Genomic DNA, 15129 nt, shown 5'->3' on the forward strand with positions numbered 1-15129 from the left:
GTTTGTTTTGTTTTTCTTTAATTCGTTACCTACATGGTGAGCAGCAGCACAAGATCGGTTACTAATTAAAGCAGCTGGGAGGGGAGCTTGTCATAAAACCATTTGTGTCCCCAGGAATATCGGCAGCACCTGAGATGAGGATGCACAGGGTTCATCTTGCAGAGTCCAGCTACTGTGCCCACATTGTACATCTCCCGGCAATGACCCCTGTGACAGCTGCCAGCCAGCTCCTGGTCTCAACGGGGCTCTCTGCCCTCGTCCTGCCCTTGCTCCTCATCCCACTGCACACTTTTTCTCTCTTCCAAAAGCTGTGGGAGAGGAGTCGTGCCAGTCTCCAGCGTCATCTCTGCTGTGGGGACACCCATGGTGGGATCCGTGTCTGGGAGGAGGCAAGAAGGAGGGGAGTGAGAAGGTGCAGAACCTTTCCCTTGGACAAATTTCTCTTCCTCCTGAAATGCCTCTGACTCCCCCACCAGATAACTTAATTATCCCAAAATGCAACTGAACTCCTCCCAAAATAACTCTGTTTTCCTCCCCTACTATATCTGAATTATCCCAGATACCTCTGCATTTCTCCCCAAAGGCTCCAAATTCTCTTAAAATACCTCTGAATTGTTCTAAAATATCAGATTTCTACCCAAATACCTCTGAATTTCTCCAGGGCCTCCCACAGAGCATCACTTTGGCGGCAGCAGGAGCTCAGGCTCTTTTCCAGCTCCTTGGGGAGTCCCGAGGGGAGGTGGAGTCTCACTTCACTCCAGGAGGGAAAAGAAATGACAGGGACAGATGTTGTTACCTGACGGACGTATCAGCCAAGCCCTCTCCGCAGCTGGAGTGACAGGGACATGAAGCAACTAGTTGCCACATACCTGCTTAGGATGCTCCCAACATCCTAAAAGGAAAAAGGGAGAAAAGGGGGAGTTAAGGACCTCATAGGCAGCAGTTTGGGAGAGCTTTTGGGTAAGGCGGGCACTCACCTGGGGCAAGCAACAGGCCTCCAGCTGCCCGATGAGTCTGTGGAGCTGTGCAACCCCCTCGGCCACCCGCAGTGATTTTTCGGCGTGGGTAGCTGCGAAGGTGTTGTCCAGCTCAGCCAGCCGCCCCAGCGCCGTGCGCTCCTGCTCCGCCAGCAGCCGGCGCAGCCGCTCGAACTCAGCCTCAATGCGGCGACGTTTGGCTTCACTCATCTCCTGGAGGAGACAGAACACCCAGATGCAACCCCCAGCCCTGAATTTTCCCCTTTTGAGTTAAAGGATAAAAGTACTTAAACTGTAGCCAGGGGGGCTGCAACACTGAGGCAAGGCTGGTTAGCAAAGCTAATTAGCAACTGCGGGGTAATTAAGTATTTCATCCCAAGCTTCTTCTTTCCCCTCCCCCGTTGCCATTCCTCTCTGCATTCTGTCCAAAAACAATCCAGGCCCTGAGAAGCAGGGGGAAGCATTAATTCCATGTGAACAAACGTCCCTTTATGAGTCAGTCTGGGATGAAAATGAGCAGTGCCATGACATTGGTTTAAAGTGTGGATAATAAGCAGCTGCACATGGAGGTGGTGCTTGCCAAACCTGCCCAGGATCTGCACCAAACCACTCCAACTGGGTGTAGGGCTTTGCAGGGCGCCAGATTGCCTCTCAGATATGATCCCACGTGTTTCTTCAAGAGGAGCTTGGGGAAAAATAAATACCCAAAGACCCATTCAGGCTGCTGAAGAATGGAGGGGACTCCTGTACCAGGTAGTCCTGGTGTCTCTTCTCTTCACTCACTCTCCAGTCCAGAAATGCTGCCAACACCTTCCTAAGGCATTGCAGGTGAGACTGTATTTTCTCCTGAATACACAAACAAAACAAAAAAACCAAAATAAACCAAACAACCAAACAAACAAAAACAATTGAAGCAATAAACCCAGGTTGTTTGTATAATCCTGCCTTCAAAATCTGACATTATTTGGGGTAGGAAAGCAAATAATCCCCCTAAAAAAGCCCCCTCACTGCCTTCCCTGGAAATGCTGGGATCAACTCACTTTGTGTTTTTCCCATAACTAGGAGCAGGCACTGTAGCTTTGCTTTCCCACAAAGAAATTAAAATGTTTTCACTTTGCACCTTTTTTTCAGGGGGAGGGGGAGGGGGAAGGCCTGATGGGTCATAGGAAGGTGATCTCACCTCGCAGGTCTTGTCTGCTTCTCCAAAAGTCTTCATCACCACAGCCTGTGGTGGCTCACCCATTGCCTCCTGAGGGGCTTTTCTCTCTTCAGCACTGAGAGATGAAGCTCTGGCCAGTGTCAGCACAGAAGTTTTGTGCAGCTGCTGTGGCCATGCTGCCCTCCTGGCAAAGAGAAAGGAGTGCTGGGAGTTGGCTGTGGCAAAGGGTGAAGCTGCCTGCCCCTGAACCGCCCCTGGGTGTTCCTGTGCTCAGTTCCTGGCACAAGCTGCCCAGCTGGAAAAGCAAATGTCATCACTCACAAGTATTCTTTGAACATTTTTTTTACATCCACAAGGTTATCTTATTTCTAGGAATTGCTGTCACATTCCTCACCTAGAACTGCTCCAAGCTTGTTCATCTCCATCATGTGTAAGGGGCCAGAGTCAGATTTGGGGAACGAGGGGGGGCAAAATTTAACCAATTTCTCCTTTGTGGTGCCGTGCAATAATGTTTGTTTTTTTTTTCAGTGCCTTTATTTTCCTCCCCTCCCTCCCCAGTGCCTGTGTTGAGAAAATAAATGGCCCTGAAATGGGGGGAAAAGGGGCAATCAGATGGTGCAGAAGGCGTCTAAACACGTCATGGCCCCATCTGCAGGCAAGAGATTGGAAGGCTCCTCCCTTCTTCGCTGATAAAAGCTGGCAGAGGCTGAGACAGGACTGAGCTTTGGCTGAGCCTGTGCCAGGGAGAGGAAGAAAAAAAATCCTAAAAGGAAAAAAAAACCCAGCCAGTGGAAGAAAACCGTCTGGAGGAACCCCAAAACAGCACCAGTGACAGCAAGAAGAGCACCAAGGTTTGAGTGGGGGGGAAAGTCCCAGTGGTGATAGGGGGGTTGCATCACCCTAATGTCTGTAGGGGTTGGGAAAAGGGGATTTTGCACCCCTCCCTGTCCCATGAACTCAAGAAGAGAAGTGGTTTATCCTTGCTTTGGTCTCAAGATCTTTGTTTTGGATTTAAAGGTGTTTTGCAGTGGAGGGTCATGGTGATTATTTGCTTCTCATCTACCTATAATAATCCAGCTGGGGAATTTGAGTGGGAAACAGCATGGCTCCTGCTATTATCTCCATTTGGGTGATTATCTCACCTTTTTTCCTCTTTTACTCATCACCCAGCTGCTTTAATCCCCTTATCTGCAGATTTGCTGAGGAAGGCAGATGTGAAAGAAGCAACGTGTTGGTTTTCAGCTGTAACAGCATGATTTATTCAATTATTTTGGGGCTTTATTACTCATGCACAGGGCCCTTTAACACAGGCAATCCCCTCCCTGCATGCAAAACCCCACACTGACTTACAGAGGAAGAATTTGAGGCCATTTGGTGCCAGCTCTTATCTTCCCATACACATTTTCCCCAAGGTCAATAGCAAATTTCTTCCCCGTCACAAGATTTCTCTGGATGTGAGAAGAGAATGTGGCTTATCTCAGTTTTAGGGAATTTCCCCACTCAAATAAACTTTGTCATATTTGATTGATGAATGGTGGAGGCAGAGATGGATTTAAAATGAATAGATTCTACATTAACCCAGCATGAGAAATGTAGATTTGGGGATATAACAGTATCTACAATTGAGATGGGTTTATCCCAATGTCCTCCTCATGTTCCCTTCATAGTCATCAGGGAATTAATTGATTTAACCCATCTCCAAGGGTATTCCCATAAATGAACAAAGCTTTGTTGCAACTGTTGAAGAAAAAGAATTCTATTTTATTGAAGTACTTTGATTAAAAGTGGTGGTTGCACATGTTTTTGACATAGAAAGGGGCAGAAGCTGAGGTGTGAGTGTTTGAAGGATAATAATTAAATTTTATCCTTTCTTTCCTTGTCTTCTGCCAACAGTCAGGAAGAGAGCACAATTACTGAGGGCTCAATGGCTTTCTTCCTCAAACCACGGCCATGCACGTGGGACCTTGCCCTGGACTACCACACCGCCAAACAGTTTGAAGGTAATCAGAGGTGGCTAGAGAGGAGCAAAGTTCCTGTTCCTTGGTTTTCTGGGCTGAGATGTTCAATGGAGTTGGAGATTCTCCAGCTACATCTTCTGTCTCCCTAGGGCTTCTGCCTCCAACCTCCATCTCTTTGCTCTTCCATCTCCAACCTCAACTGGATATATATGCTCCATCTCCAGCTTCCACCTCTTCACACTTACATCTCCAGCCTCACCTTTCCTCTCCCTTTCTCTTTGAAAAGTCACCAGTAAAAGCATTTGGGAGTGTGTATTCCCTAGGCTTAAATTTGGCTTCCGATTAATTTTCTGCTTTGCTTTTCAGTGGACGTGACCCTGGATCCAGCCACAGTGGGTCCAGAGGTGATCCTCTCTGAAGACCTCAAAGAAGCCACCTGGGGTAGACCTCAGTGCCAGTGGCCTGAGGGTCCAGGCCGCTTTGACACAGATCCATGCATGCTGGGCAGTGAGGGTTTCACCTCGGGCCGTCACTACTGGGAGGTGGAGGCCAATGGACGTTTCTGGGCTGTGGGGGTGGCCCGTGAGTCAGTTCAGAGGAAAGGCCGGGTCCTCTTCAAGCCCAACACTGAAATCTGGGGTTTGCAGAAATATGATGAGCTCTGTGTTGCCCTCACAGCTCCGTCCAACACCTCTGTCCCTCTCCTCAATGGGGAGATTGGGGTCTACCTGGACTACGAGGTAGGACAGGTTTCTTTCTACGCCGTCAGCCGCCGTCAACGCATCTTCACTTTTCCTGTGGCCTCCTTCAGTGGGGAGAAGGTCTTCCCCTACTTTTGCGTGCTCCTCTCAACCATTAAACTGTCCCCCAAGGGCTGATGCCCTGGAAGGATCCGCCCAAAAGCTGGTTGCATCATGGTGGTTGTAAATGCTGGTTGATACTCCCTAATTCTTATTTTCCAACTCTTGGACTAATTTCTAACTCAGTTCATGGTCCTGCCTCCATCTTAGATGTCTCTGTTTTGGGTTATGTCCAGGGGGTTTTCGGTCTGAGCTCAGCACTGCTCATATAAAGTTTTTAAATTCATACAAAGCTCATTAACTGAAGCTGGGTTTCCCTGAGCTTGTTTTGAGCTAAAAACTTCACTTTTTCCCCCAAATTCAGCTTCCTCTGAAGGTTCTTTTTGCTGACCTTAGTGCCTGTGATTGGCTGGTCTTCTAGCACAAATTAAAAATCTTACTTTCTGTAGGATTTGTATTAATACCAGCCACTGTGCCTTATACTAAAACTGATTTTATCATCACCAGGATGAGCTCACACCCACTGCCCCTACCCTTTTCCTCTGCTGTTCCGCACGCTTGAGATGTATTTCCAAGTACTTAATATGTAAATATGCTCAGAAAAGAATAAATTTATTTTTCTCTAAGAAGTAGAAGGTGTCTGCTTTTGGGCCATCACCAAGTTGCCCCAAACCCAAGAAGAGCCCCCAGGGCTGCCCTGTCCCCCCACCCCACCCCCCATATTCTCAAGAACTATCTCATGTGGATCCCCAAAGGCTGCCTTGTCCCAGAAACACCTTGTTTGTCCCCTTGAACCCCCAATAACCCCTTGCCCAGGGGATTCAAAACCTTTTTGAGGTTTTCTCTCATGTACCTATGGTGCACCAAATATCTGGGAGTGAGAAGGCCTCCCTGCGGCACCCAGGGAGCTGACACAGAGGTTTGGAGGCCGTCTTGTCCTGTTGCCATTGCTTGAGACCTTCAGCTCATGTTTATTACAAATCCAGCTCCTCTCAATGCTGCAGTGGGAGGAGCTGAGCCCATTGTCATCCAGGTATGCACAGAGCCCACCACCATGGATCCGAAACCTGGAAGTACAGAGGACACAACCCATTTCAGATGGGGTGGTGGCAGGAAAAAAGAGTGAAGTCACACATAGGCTTCCCTCAGCTTCAGTTCTCAGGCGTTCTCATGGGCACCAACATGCCAAAAGATCTATATATATTTCTTTTATAGGAATATAACTAATTCAATATCAATGAAAGCCAAACCTCTGCAAGAAAAAAAACAAAATAAAAATCTAAATTTAGGATTTCTCACCAAATGCACCACTTCCATCTTTTAGGTCAAAGGGGAAAACAAACATCAGTTCCAGATGCAATGTTGCCCTTCTCAAACACTGTCCCATTGCTACCTCTGGATGTACCTCAAGTTCAAGAAGAAAGGCAAGTTTTGCAGCTGAGGCAGCACCAACCAACAACATAATAATGAAAAACATGGACTCACAGCTGAGACAGAGGTGAGCGGTTCACCCATTGCCATGGCTGCTCCTCATCCTCCCTCAAAAGGCCAATCCAATGCTCTGAGATGCCTTTGTATCTCATCACAAAGCTCTGAAAGACAGGAAAAGGAAAGTTTTTTATCTTCTTCCAGCCAAAAATCTTAGTTTTACCAGTTGCTCTTGCTGCTTTAGGGCTTCTTTGGGGCTTGAACTGGTGAATCTGATACCAAAAAGCGTCATCTAGAAACAGGAGTTTATTCCTACAGTTCTTGCAGCAGTTGGCTTTGGTGAGGAATTTGAAGACACCCAGGATGACATACCCTTTTCCCCAACTTCTCACCCTAGACCTTCAAAAAATATCCTGGAAGAGCAGTCAAAGAAACCAAAATATTTCAAATACACTGCTTTTGAGTTTTTTTTTCCCTGCGCTGAGCAGGTCCTCTTACCTTACCAAGGTCTCCTTACCAAGTCCTCCATGCTGTCCAGCATGGCCAAAGAAGCACCAAGTGCTGAGCAGTTGTCCCGGCTGGATGTCCAGTTCCTCTCAACCTCAGAAAAATAGTAGCATTTTCCTCTGTACCTGATCCAGTCAAAGGGACACTGAGAGCAGGGCTGGGCATGAGGCTGGAGAGCCTGCACTGTTGTTAAAAATAGAACAGCATTAACCAGCAGCACCTTCCATTCACCCCTCTGGTGTGAGGAGATCATCCTTTTCCCCATGCATCTGCCTCAGTTGTGGGCAAAGAGGAAAATTAAGATACCAGGAGAAATTCTGTGAGAAAATAAGCTCAAATCATGGCTCCGCTTGTGATGTTGGACAAGAAACACAGGTGCTGCACTTTCAAAGAAGGAAACAGGATGGTAGACTTTAAAAAACTGCCTTTTAAAGAGGAATTTCAGAGTACCCCTATCCCTATACATGCCCTTGGGTGTTGCTCTCTGTCATTAATGCAAAAGTAGTGAAAATGACAGGGAAAATATTCTCTTATTCCTGCAGACTTCTTGAATTGTTGGGACTCATGCCTGCATCTCCAGGCCCCTTCTTCTCTGAAAACAATACTGTACTCCTGAAATGGCGCTTCCTGTTGATTTTCTAAGGGTTTCTAAATGACATCAGCTCCCACACCAAGGGGATGGGTTTGGTCTTCTGTAGGAAGACTGCTCTGGAATGTCCTCCTACCAGAGAGAACAGCAGCTTGGGTGGGCTTTGTCTTCCCCAGGAACATGGAAGTAGATCTGTCACAAATGCAACCATACAAAATATCTCAGAGATGTTATCTGTGAAACCAAAACTTCAGCATTCACCTGCAAAAGCGATGGCTGTGATGAACAGAGCCGTGAAAAGCATTGCCAGCACCACCTGGCAGGTGACACGTGCCTCTGGCTTCATCTCCACGCTGTGACCTGCAGGAGAACAGACCTTCAGTGCCTCTGAGAGGGCTCCCTGGGCAGCAAAGTGCTACAGGTCATGCCAAGATGATGAAAGGTTGGACTCATACCAATGCCAGTAGACTTAGTGTCATTTTGAGTGAGAAATACCAAAAATTCTTCTTCACCTAGAACACAATTATTTATCTTTTTATTTATGGGAGCTCTTTGGGGTACAATTTCCTCCCTAGCTCCAGATGCAAATTCCAGAAATGTACCATGATTTAAACTTTGCTTTAATTTTTGGGGTTTACCTCATTATTAAAGCTCAGTGGAGTTTTTTTTCTCCACCTAAACTAAGACTAAACTTTGGGCCATGGTACCTCCATTTCTGTATCTTGTGATCCAGAATATGCTCTTTCCCTTCACCATGGCCAAAGAAAATTCTGTTTCCCAGGGGTTTTATCCAAAAATTCTAGTGTTTTCATCCAGTAGTACTTCCCCCATTTTTTGTTTAATATTTTTCATTTTTGTCCCCATCATATGAACCAAATGTCATGCAAAAAACCCTCCTCTCCCCTCTTCTTCCTGAAAAAACATCAGAAAGTAAGTCAGAAGCCAAACATGCTATATTTTTTTAACATATATTTTAAAAAGCTCTATGAAAAAAATTTAAAAAAACAAATGAAAAATCAACAAATTTAATTTTTTTAAAAAAATCAAATTTGAAAAAGTCACAAATGTGCTAAATAAAGTAAATCCATTCCTCAAAAATCTTGGTCACTGGTTGTGTAGAACAAGATGATGGAAAATTCTCCAAAAGTCCCTTTTTTACTTTACTGTGTGCCAAAGTGTTGATAGAGATAGGAGCAAAATCAGGAAAGCTGAAACAGGGCAAAAGGGAAAGCTGATTTCTCCATGGAAATAAGACAATAATACATACTTTCTGATGTGTCCAAACTAGATTTAAACACAAAATTTCTTTTCCAGATCTTCTACAGTTCAACTCTTCAAAAATTTCTTTATTCTAATCCAGAATAATACAGAAAATTGGAATATTTGTGGAGAAAAAATATGCCTAAAATAATCAGATACTCAGGAGCCTCAGGAAGTGTTAATACTAAATTAGAATCATGTCTGAATTCGGTCTGTTTAGAGCAAAAATTCTATCTGCTGAGTGACAAAAATTTTCCCTCAGGGGAAGTACCAGAAAAAGTTTTTTCCCCAACAACCTTACTTCAGCTGAGTTTTTCTCTCAAATTACAGAAGTATCAAAATAAAACCCAAATCCAGTGATTCTACAGTTCATTGCCCTACAGTTACCTGCCCGCTTGCTCCTTGCCATGCCCGAAAGTCCTGAAAAAACTCTCGTTTCCTCCATTTCCAGGGTTCCACCTCCACAAGTGGAACAAACACCTGCCAAGCAAAGTTCCATCTATCAGAGGTGTCATGAAGGCTTTTGGTCCTCAATTAAAATTTTCTCCCCATTTAAAATTTTCTCCCGGCACCACATTTCAACTTTTCTCCCCAGCTGAAGTTTTCTCACACAATTAAAATCTTGTCCCTACAATTAAAATTTCCTCTCCACCCAATTAGTTTTATCCCCCTAATTATATTTTTCTCCCCTCAGTTAAAATTTTCTCCCTGTAAGTCAAGTCTTCTCCCCACAATAAAACTTCTACCCCAAATTAGTTTTCTCCACCAATTAAAATCTTCCCCTATTAAAGTCTCCTCAGGTAACATTTTCTCCCTGCAATTAAAATTTTCTGCTATAATTAAATTTCCTCCATGGCATACTTTTCTCCCCATGAAAGGTTTTCCCCCAATTAACATCTTCTCCCCCTCAATTAATATTTTCTTTTCAATTAATATTTTCTCCCCAAAATTAAGGTTTTCTCCTCCCACTTAAAATAATCTCCCCTTATTAAAATCTCCTCAGTTTTCTCCTGCACTTAAAAACTTCTCCCTGAAATTGAAATTCCCTCCAAACAAAATTTAAGACCACCTCCCCGCAGCCCCTGGGCCCATCCCAAACCCTGTCACCTGTGTCTGCTCTGCAGGAACAAGCCCAATGCTCCAGGCACAACCTGCTCCTGTGAAGAGAAACAAAGTATTTAAAAAAAAAAAAAAGAAAAGTTGTTTTGGTTTATTTTATTGTTTTCTGTGGGGTTTTCCTGTGCCTCCTCAAGGGCAATGAAGGGTGATGCCCAGGGCCACCTGCCCACCCACTGAAACAGGGGTTCCCCTCCAGCTCCACCTGGCATCACTTCTTCCTCTTTTCCAGCATTTCCGGATTTTTTTTCTCAGCTAGGGAGATAGATTGTCCAAAATGCTTTTTTTTTTAGTGTGCAGTTGGAGGAAACACTGCTGGACATGACTCTGTTCCAGGATGCCAGGGCACCCCAGAACAGCCCTCAGGGATTCTACAAGGATGAAGTACAGTTTCCTTCAGCCCATTTTAAGGTTTTTTTTTAACTATAAAAATATAAAAAAATAAGTGTTCTTGCAATTAAGCTACCCAGCTGCAGGGTTTTACCCTAAAACCTAATTTGTTTGTATTTTTAAGGGGGTTTTTGTAATCATTGGTCACACACCACTGGAGCAGCTGCCTGTGCACAGGGCAGGAAGGGTGGCTGATAGCTCACCACAAAAACTTTCAATGACAAAGAAAAGGCTGCGAGTGGAAGAGAAACTAAAAATAAACATGAGATACTAAAAATATAAAAATAAAAATTACATAAACACAAATTTAAAATAAAAGTATTTTTTTATCTAACTAAAAATTTTTAAAAAATTAAAAAATAAAATAACGGAGTGTTTTTCCTATTGGACCCTTTGGACCTTTGGGTTTATCCTCTTATTTAGCCTCTTTCTGGTTGCTGATAGGTATTGGGGCAAATTTGTGCTTTTTTCCTTGCCTTTTTTTGGGTGTTCAAGGGAAAAAACATATTTTTTTTTACCGCTATAAAAAGGTGTTGCTTTGGGATGTTGTGGCACTGACTAAAACCTGGGATTAACACAAAAAAAAAAAAAAAAAAAGAGAAAAGAGGGGGAAAAGGTTGTTGTAGGCTGGAAATTGGTGGCTGTTCCATGCATTTGCCAAAGAGCCCAAAACCTGGCAAAAACATAGGTAGGTCTAGATGGTGCAAGAGGATACATCAGGAGTGGGAGGGTGGACTTGGAGGAGAAAAAATCAAAATAAAATAAAGTAACAAAATAAAATAAAAATCATTAGCAGTCTGCAGGAAATCCAGATTCTTACCTCTTCCTGGGCAGGAGCTGGGCAACCCCTGACCACACCAGATCTCTCTGCTCCAGGATAAAACAGAGGCCAAATATTGTCTCAAAATCAGCAGAATAACTCACATGGGACAAAAGGCATTTCAAGTCACTCCCAGTCCATATTTTGGGGAAGAAACACCAAATGTCACCTGTCTTCTCCCCACCTGCCTGTGGTCACACTGATCCAGCTCCTGATATGCTTCAACCTCACAGTCAAAAACTTTATTTAAAGGCTTCCTGAAATTATTTTCTATTAATTCTGCTTCCACAGATATTTAGCACAACTACCAAACTCACAGATGTTTCTACACCTCCAGGTGTGCCACTTCTTCCTGGCTGCAGGGCATTCATTTCTTCACCACCTTCCGTCTACAAGGGAAGAGTGTAGAATACAGATACGGATGCTGGTTTTGCACATATACATATACACATGTACAAAAAAAAAAGCAGATAAAAGTCGCAGCCAACACCATTTCCTGGAGCCAGATGCAGACATGAGTGCATAGTTCACAAGGCAAGGGGTTGCCCAAGGACGTTGTCACTTTTGGGTTGCTCCTGGGACCTTCTGGGCAACTATGGCTGGGGAAATTGTATATGCTGATTTAAGGCATCTTGGGGATTGTTCTCCTGCTGAGAAGCATTGTGGTAAGTCCTATTTTGGGGGGAAAATGTTTTTTTCAAATTTTGGGAAGACTTTTGGATTTGTATATTTTTAGGTTTGCTTGCTTCCTCATCTCCGTGTTGAGGTTTCCAAGATCATGGAGAGCAGTGTTGTGGGTTAAATGTCTTCTGAGGTAGGATCCTGACTTGAAAAGAGGAGAAAAAAGAGAAAGGAAGGGATGGGAGAGGGTGACAGATATCTGGAAGCCATTTTGCTTCCAAGACTCTTCACCTGGGGGGCAAAATGGGTGCCAAGAAACCCAACATGAGCCAACACATCTGGATTGGAAGGACAGCTGCTGAGATCCTGTCTGGAATCCTGATGCAGATGAGAGCTGGAGTGACCTTTGTCTCACCAACTCCCATCTCTACTAAGAACCCTAAATTAAGCCAATTTCAGAAGGTTTCCAATTCTCTAAGCTTCATCATTGGGTGCCCAAGGGTGCTTCTGAGGCCCCTGCAGCCCCTCCTCCTGAGAGGGGCTTTCCTGGGAAACCACCCTCACTCTAGACCTCATCAATGGTGTTTTACTTTTTTGGAGGAAGGAAAAAAGCTGTAAACTTCTTTTCAAACTCACAAGCTTGACAGAGGGGGTTTTCCTCCCCCACCTCTAAACCCCCAGCATTTTCATCTTTTATTTTTTAAAGCAAATGTGGCCTCTCTCAGCACCTGCCTTCTGTCCATGGTGGAACAGGCTCCTTTTCATAGCTGGTGGGCTGGGACAACTCATCCTGCTGGTCCTGGTGGTGGTGCTGAGTGTGAGGGGTGAGTAACCAGCTCTTGTCTACATCTCACACTCCAGTGAGCAGCCAGGGAGGGGAAATTTGGGTTAATTTCAGCATTTCAGTCTTTGGAGGGGACGAGGTTGTCCTCTGGAGATGTGACATCACCCATCAAGAATAAACCCATTCCCAGTAATCTTAGATTATACCCATAGCTATCAAAAAAGGGTGGAGAATGCAAGCTGTGTTTTTCAGCCTGGCTTAAGCAACTGCATGAGAAAATGAAAGCAGTTTTGAGGTGTTTGTGGTTTTTATCCCCAAATGGCTGCAGCTTCTCACTCTGGATTACTACTCTAAGTTTTTCAGGGCTCCCCACAGCCAGTGGTGACAAGCATTCCACAGCTAAGCAGTGGGACCCAGGGAAGGAACCAGGTGGAGCAATCCAAGTTTTCATCCTTGGTGAGGTATTTCTGCAAGCCCCAAGGGGACAGCCCCACAGGTAATCCCCCCTTCCCATCTGACTCTGCTGGGAGATGCTCAGGTGACAGCTTTGTGGGTGTCTTCTCCTGAAAGGAAAGAGACCCTGAAACCCTTGGGGTTGTGAGGCCACAAAGGTTATTTGGCAAAGAGAAATGTTGCAAGGAAGAATCCTCTTTTCCATGCAGTTTTACCTGATCCTTCATTCATAGAGAAGCTTCATCAGCCCTAGGGAGGAGGCTCCTCGCAACTCTTCCTCCACCTCCACTGGCCAATGATGTCCTTGTGGTCACCCAGCCCCAGTAACCCTCCTTCTCTCCAGTGGCTGCAAAAACCACATGGATATGAAAAAACTCAGCAATGGGGAAAGAGCTGGGGTGTGGGATGGGGAATCCCTCAGTACCTTCAGCTGGTGGCTGGGGAATAACCTGACAACCCTTCAGAGTGTTTCACGGCTTCTTCTCCTCTTCAGCCAGTGCTGGCTGCAAGCTGTGTCCCCAGGACTGGCAGCTCCATGGGGAAAGATGCTACTGGCTTTCTGAAGAATTGGGAAACTGGACTCAAGGCATGAAAAATTGTGAAAATCAGGATTCCCAGCTGGTGGTGCTCCAGGACAAGAAAGAAAAGGTAAATGGGGAGAAGAAGGCTTAAAAAGGACATAAAGGTCCTTATTTTTAGGTGGGCAGGAAGAAAAAAATGCCTAGCAACAGGAGGGTTTGGGGAAGCATTCAAAGTATTGTAGACATTCATGTCTCATGAATTTGGGAGTCAGATTTACTCTGTAAATTTGACTGCCATGAAACCCTCCACAGAGAGATTTTGGAACACCTGATCACTTCTATTTTCCAGGAGCACATCGAGACTGTTACAGGCAAGAGCCCACCACCTGTGTGGATTGGATTAAGGTCACATCAGAAGGTGTGGAGATGGGTGGACAACACACCTTTCAACCCCAAAATGTGAGTGTATCCACAGTTTGTCAGTATAAACAGCAGCCTTGCTCTGTTTCAGACCCAGTTCATGCCTGACCCATCTGTCCAAGATGTTGGAGTTTATGCAAGAGTTTTGTACTCCCCCCAGTAAAGCTCTGTAGACCAAAAGTTGGGGAACTGTACTGGAGCACAGTAACCTCACAGCTCCCATCAGACCCATGCAATAACATGGCTTTTCATGCTCCACACCTGCTCCTTGCAGATCTTACCACAGGCACAGCAACTCTCCTCAAATCTGGTCATCCCTTCAGCAAGAAAGGATGCATGCAGAGTAAGACAGTGCAGGAAAGGAGCAGAATAACCCCATCCAACTACTCCTTTTCTGCAAAATTTGGAGAGTTTCCTCCTCTTTAGCAGTACAATTTTTGTTTTATAGGCTTGGCCCCTCTCTGCACGAGATGGGTGAAGGGTGCGGGACACTGAGAGCCAAGGACTTTGAAGTTAATAGATGCAATGCTCTACACAAGTGGGTTTGCAAAAAAAACCCTTTCCTGCTCTGCTCTGTGACAGCAGAAGATGGAGAGAAAAGCAAAACCTCCATCTGACAAATACCCACCCCAAGATGCCCATCCCACAAGACATTTTCTGGCAATATTTGAGGTGAAATAGCCCCATCCTCATAGTTACAGCTTTGCAGGAGATTTCAAGGTTTGCAAATCCTCTTACCATGGGGATGAAGACCAGTTTTGGGGGCACAGGTGAGACCCTAAGCTGGAGGATCAGAAAGGTCTGTGCCTCAGGCACACTGTTAATTGAGCTGTGGAATCAATAAAAGCTTATCAAACTGGTTTGCTTCAAGTTACTGAAATAACACAGGCAAGAGGACAGGTGGCACATCGTGCAAAGCTCATATATAAACATTGCAAATTTCTACTCAAAAAAGCTTTTGTGAGTGACAGATATTACCCATATGCATCTCTCCGTGCACAGCTGGGACTGTCAGCACACTGATGCAGGCAATTGGGTGGGTGCAGACAGCTGGGTTTTGCTCAAGTTTTGAGGACCTGGTGGGGTTTCTTTTTCTTCTGAGTTGTTTTTGTTGTTTGCTTCTGGTGTTGTTTCTGGTGTTGTTTTGGGCTTATTTTTGCAGTTGTTTTGGAGAGGTTTGCCATTTTGGTTTTTGCTTCTTCGCTTGTTTTCACTTGTTTTTGAGGTTTTTTGGATTGCAGGCTGGGGTTTTATGTGGTTGGTTTTGTTGTCTTTTCAAATTCACTCCCCACCCTTTTTTATCTCCTTCAAACGGTAGAGAAATCT

At 44.9% G+C, this 15129-nt stretch overlaps 4 protein-coding genes across 16 annotated transcripts in view; 2 read left to right on the plus strand and 2 right to left on the minus strand.

Annotated features, from left to right (window-relative positions):
- Position 1: 1 nt before the first annotated feature.
- Positions 2–2645, minus strand: LOC107198255 (E3 ubiquitin-protein ligase TRIM7-like). Of its 4 annotated transcripts, none has more exons than XM_015615116.3 (7): positions 2531–2645; positions 2158–2320; positions 1728–1823; positions 978–1190; positions 870–892; positions 646–755; positions 2–379 (listed from the first exon to the last, which is right to left on the minus strand). In XM_015615116.3, the coding sequence occupies exons 2-7, from the start codon at positions 2218–2220 to the stop codon at positions 237–239; spliced, it is 648 nt and encodes a 215-aa protein (XP_015470602.1). In that variant the 5' UTR covers positions 2221–2320; positions 2531–2645; the 3' UTR covers positions 2–236. The 4 variants fall into 4 exon arrangements, with proteins under 4 accessions (XP_015470602.1, XP_015470601.1, XP_015470603.1 ...); XM_015615115.3 differs by having other exon boundaries at positions 2158–2431; XM_015615117.3 differs by lacking the exon at positions 2531–2645 and having other exon boundaries at positions 1761–1823; positions 2158–2427.
- A 60-nt stretch (positions 2646–2705) lies between these two features.
- On the plus strand, positions 2706–10781 carry LOC107198253 (butyrophilin subfamily 1 member A1-like). Of its 7 annotated transcripts, XR_004495517.1 has the most exons (5): positions 2706–2987; positions 4030–4136; positions 6219–6392; positions 7372–7860; positions 9130–10781. XR_004495517.1 is itself a non-coding variant. In XM_015615107.3 (4 exons), exons 2-4 carry the CDS (start codon positions 3174–3176, stop codon positions 4970–4972), a joined length of 711 nt encoding a protein of 236 aa, XP_015470593.1. In that variant the 5' UTR covers positions 2790–2987; positions 3154–3173; the 3' UTR covers positions 4973–5523. The 7 variants fall into 7 exon arrangements, 2 of the variants coding, with proteins under 2 accessions (XP_015470593.1, XP_015470596.1); XR_004495516.1 differs by having other exon boundaries at positions 2790–2987; positions 7372–10781; XR_004495518.1 differs by lacking the exon at positions 7372–7860 and having other exon boundaries at positions 2790–2987.
- Positions 5630–15129, minus strand: part of LOC107198254 (C-type lectin domain family 2 member B-like) — a 22641-nt gene continuing 13141 nt past the window's right edge. Inside the window, exons 4-10 of one of the 3 annotated variants that reach the window (XM_019005343.2) lie at positions 11322–11393; positions 9786–9835; positions 9066–9158; positions 7680–7778; positions 6840–7012; positions 6380–6486; positions 5630–5961 (exon numbers count right to left, since the gene is read on the minus strand). In XM_019005343.2, the coding sequence (XP_018860888.1) occupies positions 5748–5961; positions 6380–6486; positions 6840–7012; positions 7680–7778; positions 9066–9123 (651 nt within the window). In that variant the 5' untranslated portion in view covers positions 9124–9158; positions 9786–9835; positions 11322–11393 and the 3' untranslated portion in view covers positions 5630–5747. Of the gene's footprint in view, positions 5962–6379; positions 6487–6839; positions 7013–7679; positions 7779–9065; positions 9159–9785; positions 9836–9999; positions 10037–11004; positions 11163–11321; positions 11394–15129 lie in introns of those variants that run through there. The other 2 variants (XM_015615114.3, XM_033511335.1) reach the window with 2 other exon arrangements.
- Positions 12803–15129, plus strand: part of CDC37L1 (cell division cycle 37 like 1) — a 26130-nt gene continuing 23803 nt past the window's right edge. Inside the window, exons 1-2 of one of the 2 annotated variants that reach the window (XM_033511333.1) lie at positions 12803–13510; positions 13733–13842. In XM_033511333.1, the coding sequence (XP_033367224.1) occupies positions 13810–13842 (33 nt within the window). In that variant the 5' untranslated portion in view covers positions 12803–13510; positions 13733–13809. The remainder of the gene's footprint in view (positions 13511–13732; positions 13843–15129) is intronic. The other variant, XM_033511334.1, reaches the window with a different exon arrangement.

The sequence above is a fragment of the Parus major genome, chromosome Z (assembly GCF_001522545.3).
Source record: "Parus major isolate Abel chromosome Z, Parus_major1.1, whole genome shotgun sequence".
Taxonomy (NCBI): Eukaryota; Metazoa; Chordata; class Aves; order Passeriformes; family Paridae; genus Parus; species Parus major.